This window comes from Agrilus planipennis, unplaced genomic scaffold (assembly GCF_000699045.2).
Source record: "Agrilus planipennis isolate EAB-ADULT unplaced genomic scaffold, Apla_2.0 scaffold112, whole genome shotgun sequence".
Classification (NCBI taxonomy): Eukaryota; Metazoa; Arthropoda; class Insecta; order Coleoptera; family Buprestidae; genus Agrilus; species Agrilus planipennis.
The window spans coordinates 885,032-903,208 of NW_020438886.1; the positions used below are offsets into that span (position 1 = coordinate 885,032).

Genomic DNA, 18,177 nt, shown 5'->3' on the forward strand with positions numbered 1-18,177 from the left:
AGAAATGAATTTTTACTGCAGAGCAATTCAAATTCAGGTTTTGAGGACAATATATATGTGTATACAGTTAATTCGTTGGTGAGGTTGTGGTCAAGATATATATTAATGAAATATAAAAAGTAATGTCGGTTAATTTGTTCCGACAATATGAGCATGAAGAAAATTAAAAAGTTATCGAAGAATATAATAAGAAACTTTCTAACAATTTAGAAATTGAACTGAAACAAAACGAACACCTCCAAAATTGCTTTTACAATGAAAAAGTATTTTTAAATTTAATAAATAANTTAAATTTAATAAATAAAAATATAGAAAGCATTTCCTTGCCTGAATCTTATCTATCTATACAGAAATATATGATAAATAAAGTTTTTTAAAAAGTATTTCACCGAACCGAGTTCTTAATTGTATGTGTAAAAGCTACTGCATATAGCTACTGTAGATACCTACCCAATTCACAAAATCTGAAGATTGGATTCCTGGAAATGCCTCACTTCTCGGGAACTCTATTTTTAATGGGCAATTAAGTTTTTGTGTGACTAAAGTCATTAACAAATCGAGACAATATCAGGTTTAACACGCCATATGTAATGTTTTCCTTGAAATGAATATAAATTTTTAAGTTTTGTAGACTTTTGTAAATATAAACAATTTAAGACGTGTGTACTTAATGTAGGTACTAAAAGTAATTAATTAATCAATGTAATGAGCAAAATATCGTCTGCCCAAATTTAAAAATTACGAACCGTTTCCTTCAGTTATGTAAAAACCCATTTTCACCAAAATACAAATCACCTTATGACACCCTGTACGCTTTTATTTCATACAAATTAAAATTGACTCGAACCGCTGTGAAATTTTGGGGATCAAAATTTGAAAATTGATTAAAAAGGAACGGAAATTGTATATCATTTTCTTTGATTACGCGTTTGGTTCTAGGCGTGTTCAATATTAAAATAACAAAATCTGGTAAAACAAATATTTATTAGACACTGTTAGAGTTGAAAAAGAGTAAAGTAAACGAAGGTTGATTTAGAACTTAGAATTTGAATAATTTAGGAAAATTATGAAGGTGGAGCTAAAAGAAGGGATCAACTGGGTTCACTGGATCAAAAGTACTCCCTGGAAATTCGCGATGTTATTGTAAAACCGCGTAGTGAGAGAACTTTTAAACAGTAAGTGCAAAACACTAAACGATTGCTCGAAAATGAACCATTACCATTACCTTATTTTTAATTTTACTTGCTTTAGAAGAACAAGAGTCAATTTTTTCTTTAGCAGAAATAAAAACTTATACTTTCGCTTAGCGACAGACCTCTAGTTTCTAGTTTTTCGATACATTTTGAAAGAAAAACAAAATTACTTTCGATATACGTTAATTCATATTTTTCATGAGGATTATTTAAAGTAGTTTTACATTTGTTAATAGCCGTACTGTCCGAAGAATTAATTCTTCAATGACAATTATTTTATCAAAATTTTTAATATTAAAAAAGGCACAGTTTAGCCAAGTTCCCCACCTCGTTAAAACAGGTTCAGGAGGTAAATGGGTATCTGGTAGCCTTTCCCTATAATGTTGTACTCTCAGGGAAGCTTTAATAAATACTTTTTTTACGTTTGAAATCAATTTATTTACCACCGGATATTCCAAACTAACAGCTTTTGCTACTAGGTTTAAACCATGTGCCAAACATTTCCAATGAATTAAATTGGGGTAAAATACTTTACAAAATAACAACAAATGATGAAAAATATTAGAGACAACAACCGTATTATTAGTCGCTATGTATTTGGTTTTTCCCCAACAACAAGTTTGTATCAGGTACGAAACGAAAATGTCATTAAAAAGCAATTAGTGCAATGGTAAGTAACAGACTTAAATAATAGATTTGGGTAGCGTTTGTGCAGATAATATATAGAATTATACCAAAATATGCATTTATTTTAAATGCATATGCATTATTCAAAAATCTTGGAAATATGATTGATATATGTTATATGCATTTTGCATATAATCCGAACTCCAATAATAATATTTAATCGCCGTTATTAATTTGAGTGCCGACTGATTAGAGCTTTTAAATGTTTGTAAATAAAACTGCTCATCAGTGACGATGCGCTTTTTATAGACGATGATCTTCATTTATCATTGTCATCTTTCAGATATTGATGTCCCCCTTCACAATTACCTAGGTTTATTGTTTTTGTGTCACATTAAAGCAAGAGAATAGTATTACATTTTACTTTTGAATGATACTGTATACTGCCGCGGTAAACTATTACACATTATTACAATCCTTACTAAAGCTTTAACATGAGATTACCTTAAAATTGTGGTTCCCCATATTATCAAATAACTGGATTTTAAATATACATATATGCCTATTTCTACTGTAGCTAACAAGGAAAATACTAATCAACTTACCAATTAGTTGCCTTCAGCCTTTTTTTCTGCAAAATTCCATTTTAAATCACCACACAAACGTAAGAAGCCACTATCGCGTTAAACAAACACAAAGTCTAACACGAAACTGTTCTTTCCAAAGAATTTAATAATGATATACAATAGACGATAAAACAGGCACTAGTACAAGTCAAAGAGATAATCTGATATACTTTCTCTTTTACTGTCTTTGTGAGGACATCAACGAATGCCATACACATTTACATATACGTCCATCCTTATCGCCAGCTTATTGTGTTGTTTTGCTCGACCGGTTTTTTTTTTCTTTTGAAGAACAGAAATATATAAATATGTTTTGTTGTTTAATAGTTAGTACTTAGTTAAATAAAAAAAAGTCGATGTTAAAAACAATAGCAAAAGAAAATTCTATTGAGTATAAAACAGCCTGTAGTATTTTAGAGTTTCAATTGGATAAAAAATGAAATTACTAATATTTTAAATGATGTGTTGCAGGTCATTTGTTTTATATTTTAATGTTTGCATGTTTTCACAAATTTGTTTACAAGAAATTACACTAAACCTTAGTTTCATTCGAGTTTAAGAAGTCCTGAAGCCACAATGAGTGTGTGGTTTGTAAAAGAATGTCTGAGAATTTATTTAATAATAATAGACGTGTATATATTCCGGATTATTAATTTTATAAATTAATTATAATCACACAAATGTACGGATATATTTATATACCTACTTACCCGGACTTAGGTATATCAATTGTAATAATACATATCTTTTTTTAACATTTCTTATTGTCCATACATTCATGTTACNGACGGGTTGATTTTTAGAATTAACAGCAACCCCAGACACCTGCCCTAGTTTTAACTGGGAGTCAGGCCAATTTTTAACAGCCTTCGGGGTGTCTTTCTTATAAGACTTTTCCATTTCATAACGTTTTTTTAAATTTCCCTGAAAAATTAAATTTCCTTACATTGGCACGCATTCTACCGACTTTTATGGAATTTTAAAATACATAATGGTCCTGTTATAATTCATTTTATTCCAAATAATTCCAAATAATAAATAATATCATTAATGGTATACCTATAAAATTGTCATTTAATCAGATTGTATATATTTCTATTCTACATTTTGACACATATCAGGCAATATTTATTGTTAAGTTAGTTTTAAGTACTTTTAATTGTTTACTTAAAGTAATGTCGCAAAAATTTGGTACTCACAGATAAGTAGATTATCCCTAAAGGATGCGAAATTTGAATAAAATAAAAATAAAAAAACTTGTGTACACAGTTTTTAAAAACTGGAACAAAAAGATTCTATTGTGGTCAATTTTTAATCCCTAATTTCCTTTTATAGTAAGAATAATTATAATTTCATCTCTATATATACTGACCTCTTCCGGTGCCCAATGATCTATAACGGCTTCGCTCTTGGGATCGATGGTCAAGCCTCTTACAGGTAAGAAAGGCGATGTAGGCCCATTTACTGCATAAACTATTTCACCTGAAACGAATTTTTAAATGTGGACATTCGTTTAAATCCAAAGAAAAAACTTAACTCTATACAACTTTAATGACACAATGGGTTCGATCTTTTAAATTAAATCTTGTCAAAGCTGTTGGTCGATGATGGTTGTTGTTGGATAATGAAAATGCATTCAATCCGTTAGTACCCAGCAAACAGGTGATTTTATTGAGCAAAAATGACGAAAAATTAAGTCTTTAAGACAATAATTATGGAAAAAGATTTTTTTTCTGCTTTTCTTGTTTTGTTTTCCTTTTCCATTTCTCCATCTTCTTGTTCCAGTAAAAGAATAATTACTACTGAATTAGTAAGAAAATATTTTTAAACATGGTGACGAAAACGAGTTCTCCATCCAAAAGATTGCCGAAAAACTGAGAGTCGTTGTTATATAATGAAAATACAACATAAAATTGACGGACAGCTGCTGGACGTCAACTTACGGATAGTGAGAATGAAGCTTTAGCCGATAAAGACGTTTGATCACCATTTTTCTTAATTTTTGATCTAAAAAGCTTATATTTCAAAATCTACAGGTTTTACGAGTAATATTGGACAGTCAGTTTCAACGGTTTCAGCCAAGAATTAAAATTTCATTGGTTTAATTTTTAAAATACTTTTTAACAGGACTTAATGTGGTTTGGAACGTTGGTGAGGGTGGTATTTCATGGAAACCCCCCGCGAACGAAGACATTAGCCTTTAACCGAAGAGCTTTTTGGGTACTCGCCATTAGCTGACACCCTGTTACTTGGTACCCGGAAAAATCACAATGCACAATCCGGTGCATCTCTAACTAAAGGCTTTTCGTAACTGTTTTTCATTTTGTTGCATGATGCATAATATACTGTATTTCGAGTTGAAATGACAAAAAATAAAAGTAGTTTTGCTTTAGTACACTTTGCTATTTACTGTTTATTGTATTCATGGGATTTCCCCCTAATTTACAAATAAATAAATGATTTAAAAGGGAAGGAGATACCCTCTTATTTCTCGTTCATATAAAAATATCTTTCAAACATAAAAATCATGGTAAATGATGCAATGTGCAAGATATAACGGCCGATGGTCAACTCGGATTCTCTGGCCGACAGACATCGCAGCTGGCTGGCAGAAGTTAACAGACGTTTCTTTACACCTTCGCGTTCCACCAACAACAACAACATCGGCAACAATAATAATAATAATAATAATAATAAGAAGAAGAGATATTCTGAATCCAAAAGCACGATCTCATATATACTTATAAAAAGAACTGTTTGGTCATTACCTTATACTAATGCAAGAGGACCACACACGTCGCAGGCGGCTAGAAAGTACGGATATAAAACCAGACGACTGTGACGAAGAAGGCTATGGACTAGCGATAAATGGCCTTCACCAAGTCCAGATTTAAATTCAATCGCGCTCTCGAGGATATCGATTTTTAAGAAGAAACGTACGGATAATACCGTCGATAACAACGAATGGGCATAAACGGTCTTTTCATGTTTTGTCGGAATTGTATTGGCTTCCTTTGTGGAATATAAAACACGCAAGTGGGTGTTAGTCAAAGACAAACCATTAGCGATGACCTACGCAATTCCAAATGTGTCGATAAGCTGAACTTGGTTTTACGTCAAACCCACTCGCATGTCTGTTACTAACGCCTCGAATTATTGGAAAATCGAAGTAATGATTAAATATAATATATGGAAATGTGGGAGAAAATGGAAAGAACAAAAAGTCAACAGATGTACTTTTGCTCAACCCGAAAGAGCTGTCAAGAAAAGTATAGAAGTTTAATTCTGTCTTCAAAACCTTAAAATACAACCAAGAATTTACACAATTTTTTTTGGAATTTCGACTTGTAACTTATAATTTTGACTTGCACGTAGAAACTTCGAATTTTAACTCAAAATTTCAACGTAATGTGTTGAGTGTTTTGACTTGTGATTTGCTATTCAATTGCATTAGGTTTGGTTAGGATTGGGTTGGATTAGGCTTAGTTCAACCCAGTGAACAAGAGAAAGTGCACGGCTTAGCCTACTGTAACCTTATCCTAGCCAAATAGAATCATAAGATATGCTAGATAAAGTCATGTCTTTGTCTAAAATTGCCTTAGGTTAGGTTAGGTTTGGGTCAGGTTATTGTTGCGATTCAATGATAATTTGGAGTTACAAGTTGAAATTTCGAGTTACGATTTGAAATTTCGATGAACAAATTGAAATATCACAGGAAAATCATGTTTGAGCTTTCTATGTATATCTATACCTTGTGTTAGAATTTTTCGATCTATAAGGAAGTAACATTTGTTTGTTTATTTGTAAGTACAGGATAATTTCTGGAACTGATTCTTTTAATTTTGATAAAAAAAAGTTCTCAGTTAAAATCTCAATAGGTAATTGCAAATCAAATCGAGATAGATATTCAGTTTACACAATCCCTAAAGTTGGTTTCACAGAGCTACTAACTTTTTTCTTTTTTGACAGATATGCTTAATATCATAATAGTAGGAAAAGACAACATAATCGAAGTTAATCGATTGAAAATTAACCAATGAGTCAAACCATATTGATTGGTCAACTTTGGCGGATATATCAGCCATGGTATCGAAACTCAAGGATACCCTTTGTATTTATTTTATTAATAATCTCAGGGCAAATTTGCATTAAAGTGGTTTTTCTTCTTTACGAAGTTTCAATGAAACTTGCCTATTTGCACTGCTCGGAGAGGGGGTACCTCCAAGCTTCTTCGAGGTTTTTGAATTTATAAAACATTCGTATTTAATTATTTCAGGTTTTTCAAGACGTAGGATAAATATAAATAGACGGGTTTTTGTCAAATTCGGCGTGTTAACTAGAAACTTTTAAAAGTCTTTTCTTAAAAAAAGTTACAGAAATACTTTAAACATTACTGTAATTTACGAATGTAATTTGTTTTCAATTCGATTCAATCCTCATTTTTTTGTAAATAACAATCTTTTGTTGATCCACTCTTATTATCACAATGTTCATACTACATTATATCGTCCATTATTTCACATTAATTTGTCTTTAAGGTTATTAAATTCTCTCTTCTTGTGTAGTCTCATCTTACGATGAGAAGATATTTTACCTTTTAGTGTGCATAATTTTTTAATGAACCAATTAGTAATTATCGTACAAAAAGCGAAACAGAAAATTACGCCCTTCATTTGCCCAATCAGTGTCACGAGAAGATAATAAATTAATTATTATAAAACATGTTTATTACCAACGTTTCGGAGAAATGGTCTGTAATTTGCTTGTTCCATAATATAGACATGTGACCAATTGGTTTTCTGGCAGTACAAAATTTTGTAAACTGCAGTAAAAATTATGATTTCAGTAATGTTCTTTTTTTTGTAATAATTCTAATAATACATATATGTTATGAACATAATAATAACGCACGTATGAAGGTGCAAATCCTGTTGCAACTTTGAATGGTACCTACTTAAAATTTTTAACATTTTGCCAGTGAATCAAAAATAAAATGAAATAAAAATTCTACAAACATTTTTATTTGCGATGATTGTAAATATTTCTTTGTAAATGTGAAAAATTTAAAAAATAACTTAATTTTTAAATAAGCAAACTAACTAAAAATTCGCTCTAATAGTTTTCCTGTCATTTTCTACGTACAATAAGTTAGAAAAACATATTTATTATATGATTTAATTATAGTCCGTCAAGGTGACTGAAGATGGCCACCCGTCTCACCACCCTGTTTCACTTGCGGTTAGTGGTTAATTGTTACCTTTGTTTATGGAGTACTGATTTGCAAGAACTTAAACTTCTTTACTCAAAAATTTAGCGAAAATTCATACATTCTTAACGTTTTAATCATGTACACGTGTACCATGCGTCCAATCATCCCGAAATCTTTTAATAAAAGTAAATTTCCGGGACCTTTAATTTTATAAATATATAACCAACTACATGTACCTGCGACCTACGCAAACACTACTTCCGAATTGCTATAATTAAGTGTATAGATACTGCTGCAGTTTACATAGGGCTATCATGAAAGTACCACAATGTGCAAACTGCTTCGTTGTTACTTCGGTTGTTCAACGCAAATATAAATAAATATACAACATTAGAAACGTATAATAATATCAACCATTATTTACTTACTGTTACTTATATTTGGCTACCAAAATAGTTGAAAAACAAGTCTCACTTACCCCTTGAAGCAACTCCAAAAACTCTGCCCATATCAGGTTGCTGAATTGTCAAAGCCTGCTTGTCACTATCTCTGATGTTATACAATCCCGCCCGGGGGCAAACAACCCTCATGTTCTCCCTGTCAGCCACACAAATAAGGTCTAGAGACTCGATCAAAGCCAATGCATGTGGGACAACCAGCGACAGAAACTCTGGAAGTTGTTTATTTCGTCATCAAAATGCTGAACATTTTTGATTACAGTGAAAATCGCTTGTAATAACTCCGCATAGATGTAGTAACTCCATGACATAACTGTTTTTATAGATACGAACACTGAACACTTACAATAATGACTCTAATAATGAAAACGTCTTGTATAGAAACGGTTAGAAATAACCAAAGGTAGGAGAACAATGAGCCCAGTGTCAAGTGTCAAGTCAATAATGAAAAAGGGAGACAGGATGATGTAGCACCTTCTGAAACATTATGATAGGGAAATTGCAAATGCTTCAAGTTGAAAATTCTTCAATTTTATTTATTCCACCGCAAGTAATAATTTATCGTTTTGTGTTGCGCATTTGGTCTTCGGCCTATTCGGTCTTGGTCTTGTTCTTGTTCGTTTGGTCTTAGTCTTGGTAATGCTGGTATAAAGGTGACCTTGACCTTGCGAAAATGCAAGAACAAGACCACTTTTGCTTATCACTTACAACCTAGATATTTCTGCAATGTATTTTTCCAAATTTTAAGCTTTATTGGTTTTTCCGTTTAGTGTGACTGGACCTAATTTCCTTTCGACGTTATTACAAGCAAAACCTCACTGTAATTGTATTGTATAAATCCGAAANTTTGTTTGTTTATTTGTAAGTACAGGATAATTTCTGGAACTGATTCTTTTAATTTTGATAAAAAAAAGTTCTCAGTTAAAATCTCAATAGGTAATTGCAAATCAAATCGAGATAGATATTCAGTTTACACAATCCCTAAAGTTGGTTTCACAGAGCTACTAACTTTTTTCTTTTTTGACAGATATGCTTAATATCATAATAGTAGGAAAAGACAACATAATCGAAGTTAATCGATTGAAAATTAACCAATGAGTCAAACCATATTGATTGGTCAACTTTGGCGGATATATCAGCCATGGTATCGAAACTCAAGGATACCCTTTGTATTTATTTTATTAATAATCTCAGGGCAAATTTGCATTAAAGTGGTTTTTCTTCTTTACGAAGTTTCAATGAAACTTGCCTATTTGCACTGCTCGGAGAGGGGGTACCTCCAAGCTTCTTCGAGGTTTTTGAATTTATAAAACATTCGTATTTAATTATTTCAGGTTTTTCAAGACGTAGGATAAATATAAATAGACGGGTTTTTGTCAAATTCGGCGTGTTAACTAGAAACTTTTAAAAGTCTTTTCTTAAAAAAAGTTACAGAAATACTTTAAACATTACTGTAATTTACGAATGTAATTTGTTTTCAATTCGATTCAATCCTCATTTTTTTGTAAATAACAATCTTTTGTTGATCCACTCTTATTATCACAATGTTCATACTACATTATATCGTCCATTATTTCACATTAATTTGTCTTTAAGGTTATTAAATTCTCTCTTCTTGTGTAGTCTCATCTTACGATGAGAAGATATTTTACCTTTTAGTGTGCATAATTTTTTAATGAACCAATTAGTAATTATCGTACAAAAAGCGAAACAGAAAATTACGCCCTTCATTTGCCCAATCAGTGTCACGAGAAGATAATAAATTAATTATTATAAAACATGTTTATTACCAACGTTTCGGAGAAATGGTCTGTAATTTGCTTGTTCCATAATATAGACATGTGACCAATTGGTTTTCTGGCAGTACAAAATTTTGTAAACTGCAGTAAAAATTATGATTTCAGTAATGTTCTTTTTTTTGTAATAATTCTAATAATACATATATGTTATGAACATAATAATAACGCACGTATGAAGGTGCAAATCCTGTTGCAACTTTGAATGGTACCTACTTAAAATTTTTAACATTTTGCCAGTGAATCAAAAATAAAATGAAATAAAAATTCTACAAACATTTTTATTTGCGATGATTGTAAATATTTCTTTGTAAATGTGAAAAATTTAAAAAATAACTTAATTTTTAAATAAGCAAACTAACTAAAAATTCGCTCTAATAGTTTTCCTGTCATTTTCTACGTACAATAAGTTAGAAAAACATATTTATTATATGATTTAATTATAGTCCGTCAAGGTGACTGAAGATGGCCACCCGTCTCACCACCCTGTTTCACTTGCGGTTAGTGGTTAATTGTTACCTTTGTTTATGGAGTACTGATTTGCAAGAACTTAAACTTCTTTACTCAAAAATTTAGCGAAAATTCATACATTCTTATGTCGAACGTTTTAATCATGTACACGTGTACCATGCGTCCAATCATCCCGAAATCTTTTAATAAAAGTAAATTTCCGGGACCTTTAATTTTATAAATATATAACCAACTACATGTACCTGCGACCTACGCAAACACTACTTCCGAATTGCTATAATTAAGTGTATAGATACTGCTGCAGTTTACATAGGGCTATCATGAAAGTACCACAATGTGCAAACTGCTTCGTTGTTACTTCGGTTGTTCAACGCAAATATAAATAAATATACAACATTAGAAACGTATAATAATATCAACCATTATTTACTTACTGTTACTTATATTTGGCTACCAAAATAGTTGAAAAACAAGTCTCACTTACCCCTTGAAGCAACTCCAAAAACTCTGCCCATATCAGGTTGCTGAATTGTCAAAGCCTGCTTGTCACTATCTCTGATGTTATACAATCCCGCCCGGGGGCAAACAACCCTCATGTTCTCCCTGTCAGCCACACAAATAAGGTCTAGAGACTCGATCAAAGCCAATGCATGTGGGACAACCAGCGACAGAAACTCTGGAAGTTGTTTATTTCGTCATCAAAATGCTGAACATTTTTGATTACAGTGAAAATCGCTTGTAATAACTCCGCATAGATGTAGTAACTCCATGACATAACTGTTTTTATAGATACGAACACTGAACACTTACAATAATGACTCTAATAATGAAAACGTCTTGTATAGAAATGTTTGCGAAAATGCAAGTCACTTGACCACTTTTGCTTATCACTTACAACCTAGATATTTCTGCAATGTATTTTTCCAAATTTTAAGCTTTATTGGTTTTTCCGTTTAGTGTGACTGGACCTAATTTCCTTTCGACGTTATTACAAGCAAAACCTCACTGTAATTGTATTGTATAAATCCGAAAGATTTAAAGTAAAGTAAATGTAAAAGAGCCAAGAAAGCACCTGGTGGATTTGGTATGACTTTCAGTAATCCTCCAGCTGCATTAAATTTTAATATTCGACTGTTACAGTAGCCATCAGCAATAAATACTTCACCAGTTGAAGCTATAGCGGCATGTGTCGGTTTACAAAGATGACGTAAATCAGAACCTGGCTCGAAACGTTGCCCAAATGTAAGTACAGGCTCTGATTCTCCAGGACGAAACTAACAATACAATTAAAAACTTTCAAATAAAAGCTTAGAAAAAGTAGCTTTTAAAAACAGTTTTGCTGTTTTTATGAGAATGTCATAGAAGACAATTAAAAAATGTTCTCTCTGTCCTGAAATATGTTATATACCTTGTAATAATTGTTTCTTTTGTTTTCGTATGAATCTGTTCGTATGTAAGATGGATCAAACTTGAGATTGATTGGTGATACATAATATTATAGAGAATTGTTGTGGACTGGTAATCCTTGTCAACCTGAGAGGGAAGGTACAACTCGGAAATTACGCGTGGAAATTTCGAAATCCTTAATAATCTTAGGCTAACGGCTCAGCCTACCATGGCATAACCCTAGCCGCCACATAAACATACGCTCAAGTATTCTGTGGTATTTATTTGAGATAAGCTAGATTACCCCCGCTTCGCTAATCAGGAAAAAGTAGTTATCATTAAAAGAGAAAACTTGATTCTTCTGGAACTTTCCAGAAAATTCTAAAACATTCCCGAACCCTGNACTTCACCAGTTGAAGCTATAGCAGCATGTGTCGGTTTACAAAGATGACGTAAGTCAGAACCTGGCTCGAAACGCTGCCCAAATGTAAGTACAGGCTCTGATTCTCCAGGACGAAACTAACAATACAATTAAAAACTTTCAAAGAAAAGCTTAGAAAAAGTAGCTTTTAAAAACAGTTTTGTTGTCTTTATGAGAATGTCATAGAAGACAATTAAAAAATGTTCTCTCTGTCCCGAAATATGTTATATACCTTGTAATAATTGTTTCTTTTGTTTTCGTATGAATCTGTTCGTATGTAAGATGGATCAAACTTGAGATTGATTGGTGATACATAATATTATAGAGAATTGTTGTGGACTGGTAATCCTTGTCAACCTGAGAGGGAAGGTACAACTCGGAAATTACGCGTGGAAATTTCGAAATCCTTAATAATCTTAGGCTAACGGCTCAGCCTACCATGGCATAACCCTAGCCGCCACATAAACATACGCTCAAGTATTCTGTGGTATTTATTTGAGATAAGCTAGATTACCCCCGCTTCGCTAATCAGGAAAAAGTAGTTATCATTAAAAGAGAAAACTTGATTCTTCTGGAACTTTCCAGAAAATTCTAAAACATTCCCGAACCCTGCAGATGTAGATCATTCAAGAAAAATTTGTAATATTCTGTAACGTCATAATCAAACATCGAAACTTCAGTTAACACCTTTACTGACTCTTTTGGGGTGATAGTTCTTTAAACCCCAAAACCTTCATTGTGGAAAGGGGAAGGAATATTACATACGATATAATTCTCATGGGGCTGTAGAGTTCACCACTTGCAGAGTTTTAGCGACACGTACGGACACACTAAATTTACTTTTATTATTCAAATTGATTTTGAAAACCTCTATTTATCTATTTTACAAAAACGTGGTTCTTATTTTCAAAAACAGATAATTCGTTTTATTTTGCCGAAACTCAGTGTAATATTTTTCCTATTCAATCCTGTTAGATTCTAGAAAGATTAACCAGAAATCTCAATGATATGTGGACCACATTTTGGAACAGACAGAGAACATTTTCAATTTTCGTTTTCCACAACATAATAATTTGCATAATTCTCAAAATGAATAACGTAATAATTACGATAACTTTTTCTTACTTCGTAGTAATAAAGTGCGAATCACAGTTAATTGAACAATTGCAAAAACTTATCCACTTACTTTAAATACCTGATGTAATGCAACGTCGGTTACCCAAGTATTGTCATGTCTATCAAAGCTGATACCATGGGGCATGTAAAACATGTTTGCACCCCATTGCGCTATGACCTTTCCAGTAGTAGGGTGTAATGTTAAAATGGTGTTTTCTTTTATTGGACCCAAATTAATTTGTTGATAGTGGTTCGAATCGTTGAAAGTGCTAAAATCATAGTTTTGACTAATTCTTAAAAGGAACATCCTAACTGAGGTCCAGATATAGCAGGTAAAAGGGTAATTAAAAAGGTCGTTTTCCTTGCAACCTCACTGCGGACTAATAATTCGTCTTAATATTTTTGAATAAGTGCAACGTAAGTTTCATTTGCAAGAACTTAAACTTCTTTACTCAAAAATTTAGCGAAAATTCATACATTCTTATGTCGAACGTTTTAATCATGTACACANTACGTCCTCTTGGGAAAATCGATAAAAATTTACCGAGAGGTAGACCTTGACCTCCTAACCAACTTTTTATATTAAGTTAAGTTAGCATAGATTTTTAAATTTAATACTGTTCCTATTTTCGTATTTCAACCTGTAATCTGTCGAATAACGAATTTCTTTTTACGACCGCAAAATCTGCGTGTACTTTTCATAGCATTACGTCTATTCTGAGATTTTATCCGCAATTAAGTTGTTCATTAGAGCTTGTTCGGTAATCGAAAACACTTTTTTCGCAGTTCGTCCGCTTGTTAAAAACGATTCGCAGTTAAGTACAACCTTTCTTGAATTACCTACTTTATCGAAGGATAAATCATAAAATCCAAACAAATCTTATTGATATTAGAAAGAGGAGACTGTGGTAAATATTATAGGGTTGTTCGGAAAGTCATTTCGTTTTTTTTTTGTGGAAATGAAAGACAATTTTCGTATAATAAACAAATACTTTATTAAATTATATATTGACCGTTCTGGTCCAACACCTTTTGCCATCTTTCTGGTAGTAGCATAATTCCACGCTCATAAAATTTTTGGTCTTTGCTGGCAAAAAACTGATCGAGGAGGTTTTTGACNTGCGTTCGAATCCGAAATCACTCCATCACTGATTTTCACCTTCAATTTTTCACTATACTGTCGCCATCTGGACCATTCTTCGATAAACGAAGTTCCTGCTGCGCATCAGGAACAAAATTATTCTCCAAGAGCTTGCAGGAAATTTTCGGTAAAGCAAAGAAGTGTACGATGTGATGCATAACATTTTAAACTAAAACTACATCCTTTAACAATTTCTTTTATATCTAAAACCTAAGTTAACATTGTTAATAACTAATAAAAGAAAGGAATAATCCTTACGTTAGATTTTTCTTTAAATACGATAAATCGACACCCAAAAAAAAAAAAATTAAAGTTGGAAAGGAAATGACCCAAAGCTTTGGGAAAAGCTTAAAATAAATAGCTACTTAATAAAACGAAATTATAATAACAATAATATCAGTTTATCAGCATAAATTTAGCAAAATGTTTTTTTAAATACGATATAAACTTTTGTAGGTATTTGATTTATTTCATTTGATTTAATTCTACCTAAAACTGCACTTAATTAATTAGTTTCTTTTTGTGCATGTAAACTTGGAATCTATCCCAAATACTGAACTTAATTAAATATATATATATATTCTGTAACGTATTAAGTTCCGAACAACCCTATAGTTAAAAATTAAAAGGAATACTCACCCCTAATTACCACAAATAATTTTATTTGAGCGGACACGTGTTTCGCCCACTTCATATGTGCGCATTATCATCTCATTTCTCTGATCTCGCGTTGATAATGCCCACGTATGAAGTGGGCGAAACACGTGTCCGCTCAAATAAAATTATTTGTGGTAATTAGGGGTGAGTATTCCTTTTAATTTTTAATTTAAATCATATTGATAATTTGAAATATAGTTGGTTTAATAAAAAAATGTATTGACGGTTAATAATTTAGGTACCTACTGCTTTTCTAATATCTATTTTCATGAAACTTACAATTCTCCCCATATCCTGTCAGCGCGGTGGAAAATGACGGGTTGATTTTTAGAATTAACAGCAACCCCAGACACCTGCCCTAGTTTTAACTGGGAGTCAGGCCAATTTTTAACAGCCTTCGGGGTGTCTTTCTTATAAGACTTTTCCATTTCATAACGTTTTTTTAAATTTCCCTGAAAAATTAAATTTCCTTACATTGGCACGCATTCTACCGACTTTTATGGAATTTTAAAATACATAATGGTCCTGTTATAATTCATTTTATTCCAAATAATTCCAAATAATAAATAATATCATTAATGATATACCTATAAAATTGTCATTTAATCAGATTGTATATATTTCTATTCTACATTTTGACACATATCAGGCAATATTTATTGTTAAGTTAGTTTTAAGTACTTTTAATTGTTTACTTAAAGTAATGTCGCAAAAATTTGGTACTCACAGATAAGTAGATTATCCCTAAAGGATGCGAAATTTGAATAAAATAAAAATAAAAAAACTTGTGTACACAGTTTTTAAAAACTGGAACAAAAAGATTCTATTGTGGTCAATTTTTAATCCCTAATTTCCTTTTTGTATCTGTATCTAATAACTTAACTTTTAGGGTAACCTTTTTAAAGGTGCCCAAAAATTTCAAATCCTAAAAATTAATTTTTACCTATATTCTTTTAGTTTTCATTTGATCAAGTAAATTTAATAAAAAAAAATCGTTTTTTAAAAAGTTTTATTCGCGTGCCGAAGATTGCGTATCCTATCAAATATATTATTTTTTGTACTAATCTGTGTTGGTACAACTTTTTACAATGTCTTTTCAAACACACTTTATAAACTACAAAAAAAAATCTTTGAAAATTTCAATTTCGTAATTTTCAACACCATAGGATGCTTCTTTAGTCTAAATTACTAGAAGTTCTATATGGTTTTTGAGAAGGGATCAAATAAATTTCATTTTTGTTGGAATCTTCATGTACCTATGATGATTTCAATACCTACTCAACAGTAAAAAAAATAGATTTTTTAAGAAAATTGCGTTCATTTTTATTTAAAAACAAGTATTTATCAAAAACTTAAGAACCACATGGAAACATATATTTTAAGTGTTTTAGTATGAATAATTATATATTTAAATACATATTGTAATGAATATCTAAATAGTAATTTAAAATATTTTTTTTGACTATATAAGTAACGGATAGTCAAATATTTCAATATTCAAATAATTATAATTCAATTCCTAGCCGTTTTATGATTAACAGGTAATACTTCTGACATACGGACAGATAAAACTGAAGTCTGATCGTAAGTATTAATAATTGATGGTTCCTCCGACGCATAAAACATACGTGGATGATAGGTACTAATTTTTAAACGACTTCTAAATATGCATATTTTCAGTTATAAATTGGAAAGAACCCAATGTTACTAACAAATTAGAGAACAGTAGGAATTTGAACTAATAATCCACCACATGTTAAGTTTCCATTATATGCGACATTTCATCATGGATTGTGGATTTATTATTAAGCATTAAGTATTGAAAATCAATCACTCCACAATTGTATTGTATGTGCGTGTTGTCAATCAATCACAATAAATGCTACGTTTATTGGCTTAATCTTTTAATAATTATAAATATTTTGTACTAGGTAATTTTACACTTAAATGTGTTAATTTCTCAATTTGTTTGTACGTGACGTACTATAAACGTACGTAAAAATGAGTATCAGTTGATGTTAAATACTTATTAATGATTGATGATGTTCAATCAACACCAAAACGTCGCACATAAAGCAAATGTAACATCTGATCAAATTGCTGCTATCTTTTAAATATACAATGCAATAGACTTCGTCTGTTAGTTTTACGATTAATATATAAATAATAAAGGAAAAGTTCGCTAGGGATTTTATATTTCCAAAATTTTTGAAATTCTTGAGCGTAGTTTTATGCAAAATAAAAAAAAATTGAGTAAAATGAGCCATCCTAATTTTACGTATAAGGTTTCAGTTTTCATTAGATGGATTAAATTTCCACAATTATCGTATATGACTTTTCTATCTAAGTATATCAAAAAATCAATACTTGATAAGCTCTTCTAATCAATATGTCATTCTGTAGAATGTGTTGCCTGCTTAACAATATAAATGGAAGAAACTTTTTTACATTCACCTTTACCGTTTATTCAATTAATTTATACCTGCTGGTGAAGTGCATCGTTCAATTCCAACAGCTGTCTTACTTCATCGTAAAATGGCGAGTTGTATCCTCTATTAACAGAAGAAAGAGGCACTGCTGAAGAACATAATTCTAACAAAAACGCAAAAAAAGTTATGACGATAAACGACGCAGCCATCTAGTTACCGGAAATTCTTTTAAATTACTATGTGCGTTCGAATCCGAAATCACTCCATCACTGATTTTCACCTTCAATTTTTCACTATACTGTCGCCATCTGGACCATTCTTCGATAAACGAAGTTCCTGCTGCGCATCAGGAACAAAATTATTCTCCAAGAGCTTGCAGGAAATTTTCGGTAAAGCAAAGAAGTGTACGATGTGATGCATAACATTTTAAACTAAAACTACATTCTTTAACAATTTCTTTTATATCTAAAACCTAAGTTAACATTGTTAATAATAAAAGAAAGGAATAATCCTTACGTTGGACTTTTCTTTAAATACGATAAATCGACACCCAAAAAAAAATTAATGTTGAATAGGAAATGACCCAAAGCTTTGGGAAAAGCTTAAAATAACTAGCTACTTAATAAAACGAAATTATATTAACAACG

General features: G+C 31.4%; 2 protein-coding genes across 2 annotated transcripts in view; both read right to left on the bottom strand.

The window, feature by feature from the left end:
* The window catches only part of LOC108737055 (growth arrest-specific protein 1-like), a 100,219-nt gene extending 97,705 nt beyond the window's left edge, over positions 1-2,514 (bottom strand). The window contains exon 1 of the mRNA XM_018469717.1: positions 2,426-2,514. The gene's annotated coding sequence lies outside the window, so the exon portion shown is untranslated. The remainder of the gene's footprint in view (positions 1-2,425) is intronic.
* On the bottom strand, positions 1,102-17,860 carry LOC108737040 (peptidyl-alpha-hydroxyglycine alpha-amidating lyase 2). Its single transcript, XM_018469691.2, has 8 exons — positions 17,584-17,860; positions 15,381-15,553; positions 13,374-13,572; positions 11,453-11,654; positions 10,865-11,056; positions 8,134-8,340; positions 3,819-3,928; positions 1,102-1,122 (listed from the first exon to the last, which is right to left on the bottom strand). Exons 1-8 carry the CDS (start codon positions 17,737-17,739, stop codon positions 1,102-1,104), a joined length of 1,260 nt encoding a protein of 419 aa, XP_018325193.2. The 5' UTR covers positions 17,740-17,860.
* Positions 17,861-18,177: the final 317 nt, after the last annotated feature.